At 42.0% G+C, this 6,149-nt stretch overlaps 1 protein-coding gene across 1 annotated transcript in view; it reads left to right on the top strand.

Annotated features, from left to right (window-relative positions):
- Jmy (junction mediating and regulatory protein, p53 cofactor) overlaps nucleotides 1–6,149 on the top strand; it is a 74,722-nt gene that overhangs the window by 59,218 nt on the left and 9,355 nt on the right. Inside the window, exons 8-10 of the mRNA XM_008853333.3 lie at nucleotides 1,122–1,217; nucleotides 2,342–2,957; nucleotides 4,809–5,119. Of these exons, the coding sequence (XP_008851555.1) occupies nucleotides 1,122–1,217; nucleotides 2,342–2,957; nucleotides 4,809–5,116 (1,020 nt within the window). The 3' untranslated portion in view covers nucleotides 5,117–5,119. The remainder of the gene's footprint in view (nucleotides 1–1,121; nucleotides 1,218–2,341; nucleotides 2,958–4,808; nucleotides 5,120–6,149) is intronic.

Below are 6,149 nucleotides of genomic sequence, written 5' to 3'. Positions count from 1 at the left end.
TGAATTTCTTTTGTAGTTTCTGATTCTTGTGTGAGACTTAAGCCTTCAAGTTTAGGTCTGCTTCTTTTTGTTAACTTTATGTGTCTTGTGGTTTACTTTTGGGGCATGAAAAGCTGGTTCCTCTAAGCTTCTGGTTCTCTCTTTTGATTTTATATTGGAGTGGCCAGATTGCTTTTGTCTTTAGATGTTCCCACAGAGGCCCAAGCCAGATGAGGATAAGATACTCTCAGGCTTTCTCCTAAGGTCCGGACCCCTCCAAGAAAGATTTTGGCCTCAGGAATTTGGTGGCTGGACTGGCCTGGGAGCCAGGCTCATGAAAGATGCTGGTCTAGGGCAGCTGGTGGCTATGCCAGCCAGAAATGCAAAGGAAGATGGGGGCAGGAGGCGGCCCCAAGGGCCCCTGGAGACTGCACTGGGGATCTAGGTTGGTCTGAATGCAAAGGACAAGGAAGAGGAAAGGTCATCCCTGGTGTCCAGGAAAGAGGCTGGTGGGTTGTGCAGGTCCAGGGAAGCACAGGGTGGTGAGGGCGGGCCCAGGCCCAGATGCAGTGCTCCTGGGAACCTGAGAAGGAACTGAGTTGGTCTTGATGCAAAGGATCAGGAAGTAGTGATGGTTCCCCAGGTGTCTGGGGTGCCAAGAGAAGGAATGGGACAGGACCCAGGCTAGGAGGAGAGACCCGCGGGGGAGATGGGAGGGTGAGTGAGGCTGGGGGAGTCAAGGCTTTGAGGGCATGATCGACTTACCCTGGAGATTGTGGCCTGCAGGTCGAGGCCTGCAGGTAGGAGAGAGGCCTGGGGGTTGTGCAAGCCCAGGGAAGCGGAGCCATTAAAATAGTTTTAAGTCCAACCCCAAAGGACTAAGCAGTTTTTAGTTTGGGGAAGACTTCATTTTAGTAATTTAGTGATTTGGTAAGATTTCATTTTACTTTATCGGATCGGTGTTTATTTAAGATAGTGGTAGGAATAGTGTTTCTTATTGTAAAAGACTTTGTTCAGTGAATCATTCCGTTGACTCATCGTCTTTACATATTGGGAAAAATTATTCTATATTTTTCTTTTACTAAAGGTAAAAATTGGATGTAATAAATTCAATATAATAGTGTTACTTTTTTTTTTAACAGAAGAGAGAAAAACTACATGATGAAGAGGAAAGAAAAAGTGCCTGGGTTAGCCAAGAGAGACAGAGAACACTGGATAGACTTCGAACATTTAAGCAGGTAATAAAAGCATAGACTTGATTTTTGTTGCTTTCCAAGCAAAGCAATGATACATTCCTAATGTAGTATCTACTTAGAATGTGTTAATAACCTTAGCAGTTTGATTGGCTCCCTTTTCTATGGCTGTTTTCTGCGATTAATATATTTGCAACCTATGTGGTACAGCTTGGGGTATGGAAGGAATGATGAATCTCAACAAAGCCTGATTCTTCTTGAGTTTTATAGAAACAGTTGATTGGCCTATGGTGGTTATACATGGAGAAGAGCACTAGCAGAGTTAGAGCATGGTCAGTGTATGAGAGCCAGCTGCACATGGTCCGGACACTGATACAAGATCTGTCTCTTCAAGCCTGCTTAAGCTTCTCAGTCTGTCCATTGTTAAAGTGCTATGGAACCTTGCTTTAGTTCTCTGTGCTCAGGTGGTGAACCTTTTGGTTAAGTCCATATTGTTAAAGTGAAATGGAATAGGGCAAGCATACTTCTAAAAAAGGAGAAGCTTGGGGTTGGGGGTTTAGCTCAGTGGTAGAGCGCTTGCATAGCTTTTCCTCAGCTCTGAAAAAAAAAAGAAGAGAAGCTGTGCTTTAATTAAATGTTTTGTTATCTACCAAATGGCCTTACTACTAGGGTTTCCTGTAGTAAGAGCTAAAATGAGATTGCTATATGTCAGTACTTCAAGAAAAATTATTCTCTCTCCTTCATTCTATCATAAAAGTATTATCAGTGGGTTTTTTTTAATGCTGTATAACTTGTTTAAAAAAATTTTCATTTTTATCTAAGTATTTGAAAATATGGCAAGGTGATTGTTTTGAATTTTACATGCAGTTTTTTCCATTTAAATCACATTTTTTGAAAATTTTAAAAATAGTCACATGGCAATGTTACACAATTGGCTTAAGTAAGTAAGTGAGAATAAAGCCTTTTAGCATTGCTTTAGATAGCAAAGCAGTTGATAGATGTTTGAAAAAGTATTAGGCACTGGTATTCTTATTTTCTAGTTGTCTCCCCTCTTCCCCCAGAAAAATCACAAAACCAAAGAAATATTCAGTTAGAAGAAATAAGTAGACATTTATTGGTAAATTATTTTACTATAAGACAACCAGTCACAAAAACTTTTGATGTTTTAGAGGTACCCCGGGCAAGTCATACTTAAATCAACCAGATTACGAGTGGCCCATGCAAGAAGAAAAAGTGCAGCGAGCCCTGTGCCCCAGGAGGATAAGTGTGACTCTCTACCAGGAGTGTTGCTGGGAGAACAGAAAACAGAAGAGGTGGGAGAAGGAAGCCAGTGTTCGCCTTCACAGACAGCAGAACCCCATAGCCTTGCCCTGCCTGCAGGCACTTCATTAGCACAACTTGAAGCCGCTTCCTTACCTCCTGGCGTCCTTACCTCGGAACTGCCTCTCCCTGCTTCCCTTCCACTTTTGACTAGTGACAACCTCAAACCATGTTCTCTCATAGATCCACTCCCACCCCCTCTTCTGAAAACACCCCCACCCCCTCTGCCTCCACCTCCACCTCCACCCCCTCCCCCACCCCCACCACCTCTGCCTGTTGCAAAGGACAGTGGTGCCACCACTATTGCAGAGACACTGGAGAAAGATCTGCCTAGAAAGGAGGGGAGTGAGAAGAGAATCCCTAAGTCAGCCAGCGCCCCCTCTGCACACCTCTTTGATAGCAGCCAGCTGGTCAGTGCACGGAAGAAGCTCAGAAAGACTGCTGAAGGCTTGCAGAAGAGGAGAGGTAAGCCAGCAAGATGCTTCTCTGCCCATTTGTTACATAAAACATAGCAAAGGAACTTTTTCTTTCAGTCTTTGTTACAAAGCTTAAAACATTATTTTGAACCTTACTTCATAGCAAATGAGTTTTCAAGATTACAACAGTCATTTATAACTACATAGAAATATGTACTTTCCTTCGAACTGCTGGGCATGTTCTAACAATGTATCCTCTGAAGTGCCATTTGACTTGTTTGGTAGGTGACTCTTTGCATTGGGGCGGGGGGCCTGAGTCCGATTTTAAATTAGAGAGCTAAAATGCTCTTGACTAGTAATTCTAGCTTTGTGGAGAGTGCTTGCTTACCACACACAAATGAAGTCAGTAAATACATAAATTTAAAAATTACTAAGCAAAGGGTGGGAAGCCATTGATAAGATCATACAACATGGGCTGAAGAGGTGGTGCAGTGGTTAAGAGCACTTACTGCTCTTTCAGAGGATCTGAGTTTGCTTCCTACCTCTCCTAACTCCAGTTCCAGGGGATCCAACATCTCTTCTGGCCTCCACAGGCACCAGTTTTACATGCAGTGAACATACATCGATGTAGGCAAAACACTCAAAGATAAATCTTTTTTGAAACTCATATGGCTGGGCTTTGTGTTGCATGTCTTTAATCCCAGCACTTGGGAGGCAGAGGCAGGGAGATCTCTATGACTTTGAGGCCAGCCTGATCTCTACTGAATTCCAGGACAGCCAGGGCTACATAGTGAGACCCTGTCTCAACCACCAACAAAAAAGGTTTTCATACAACATTTTGGTATTGAAGGCTTAAATACGTTCTTTGTATATAAAAGACAAAGGAGAATAGGGAGTTATATACAATTTATTGCATGTCAGATATGCCTCAATAAAGTTATTTCTAAAAAGAACAGGTAATGTTCCTAGCCATTGAGGAGCTTTCGGTTTACACGAGGCAAGTAATGCTGAGCAATTTGCACATTACATTTTAATGTGAAAGAATATTCTTTAAAATATTTCTTCAATCTGAACAGACTCTTACATGTAAAATAACTAATGAAAGAGGAATGGTTACAGTATACCAATATTAAATTTTATGTGTGTGTGTAATATATACATGTGTGTGCATGAGTGTGTGCATGTACACACCCTTTGCATGGGAAGGCCAGAGGTCACCTTTGGTTACCTTCCCTTATGCTGTACCTTATTTTTTGAGACAAATCTTCACTGAACCTGTAGCTCACCATTTCACCTAGACTGGTTAGCCAGTGAGCCCCCAACTACCTGTCTGCACTCTGCTCCCGAATGTTAGGATTACAGGCATGCACTGCTGTGTTAGGCTTTTGCATGGGTGCTGGGGATCTGATGAACTCAGGTGTTCAAATTTGCACAGCAAGGTCTTCACCCACTGAGCCATCTCCCAGCACCGACGGAAAGGAAAAAAGAAAAGGAATAAAAAAAGAAGTATGTTATCTATACTGTCTGACATTGGACTACAGGTGGGCACAAAGGGAAATCCTTTGGCAGTCTCTTAGGACCATCTCCCAGCTTGCATTCTGTGATTTCCATCTCATGGGAAATGATAGAAATATCAAAATACCTGCCTGGCGTGATGACACTCGCCTTTAATCCCAGGCCAGCTGGGGCTACAGGGAGACCATGCCTCAAAAGACCAAAAAGAAAAAGAAAAAACAAAATATCTCCCATGGAACTTGAGTCTTGAGAGACTTTGAAACAAGGGTAAGTGAGGATCCATTGGAGTAGTGTCAGGGCCTCTCCACTCCAGCCCGATAGAGGTCATACAGTTTAACTTTTTAAGTGCAGTAATTCTGTGATTCTTCTCTTTCATTTTCCAAAGTGAGTTCACCCATGGATGAGGTGCTAGCATCCTTGAAGCGTGGTAGTTTCCATCTGAAAAAGGTTGAACAGCGAACTCTGCCTCCTTTTCCTGATGAAGATGATAGTAATAATATCTTGGCGCAGATAAGGAAAGGTGTAAAATTAAAGAAGGTTCAGAAAGAAGTTTTGAGAGAATCATTCACACTTCTGCCTGATACAGACCCTCTAACACGGAGCATCCACGAAGCTCTAAGAAGAATTAAAGAAGCATCTCCAGAGTCAGAGGATGAGGAGGAGGCCTTGCCTTGCACAGACTGGGAGAATTAACAAGTAAATGACCTGTTGTCTTTAGTAGTATTCAATAATACAGCTTTTATATTGATTGATGAGGTAATCGTTTCTTGTTGTGTCTGAGGCCTATTCATTATACAATTGCAGCATGGATAATAAATTCATAAATTTCAGGTTTTATGACCTGACTGTATTTAATAAAAACGTAGATAAGAGAAAAGCACCTTTCCAAAACCATTTCTGTTTAAATAATGGAGTATAACCAGTGTCTGTTTTGTTTTAAATCCAGTCCCTTTATACAACAGTCTCTCTTGTTATTAATCAGGTGAATACATGTTTCTGGAGATAATATATTATTGGTTTGTTTCTGTCCTTGTTCCAGCATAGTATAGATTGTTTTAGTTCCTGTATGTACTTTTTTTGAGACAGGGTCTCCCTGTGGCTCCAGCTGGCCTGGAGCTTGCTATGTAGATTAGGCTGGCCTTGATCTCACATAAATCTGTCAAAGGCATGCACCACGACTTTGTAGTTTAGACTGACCTGGAACACCTTGTAATCCTGAGTGCTAAAATTACAGGTGTGCATCACCACACCTAGCCAGAAAAGCACCTTTAAAGAAGGATTTCTATGTAAATATGTTTTTATATCTTACTAAAAATGTCTACTATATATATATATATATATATATATGATAACTCGTTTATTTTCTTTTAGTATACTTAAACATATATGTTCCTAAGAAGTAGCCTGGGGAGCTTATTAAGAAATGGGGACTCTGCTGGGCATTGTGGCACAGGCCTTTAATCCCAGCACTATGGAGGCAGAGGCAGGCAGATCTCTGTGAGTTCAAGGCCAGCCCGGTCTACATAGTGAATTCCAGGACAGCTACATGTGGGTGCTGAGAATTGAACCCTTGTCCTCTGCAAGAGCGGTCAGTGCTCATAACCGCTGAGCCATCTCTCCAGTTCCACAAAAAAGTATTTCTAAAGTTATTTTTAAGAATAAAAACGAGGGGGCTGTAGAGATGGCTCAGCAGTTAAGAGCACTGGCTGCTCTTGCAGAGGACCGG

This window comes from Nannospalax galili, unplaced genomic scaffold, assembly GCF_000622305.1.
Source record: "Nannospalax galili isolate Female #2095 unplaced genomic scaffold, S.galili_v1.0 scaffold45, whole genome shotgun sequence".
Lineage (NCBI taxonomy): Eukaryota > Metazoa > Chordata > Mammalia > Rodentia > Spalacidae > Nannospalax > Nannospalax galili.
This window is presented reverse-complemented; position numbering and strand designations above follow the sequence as displayed.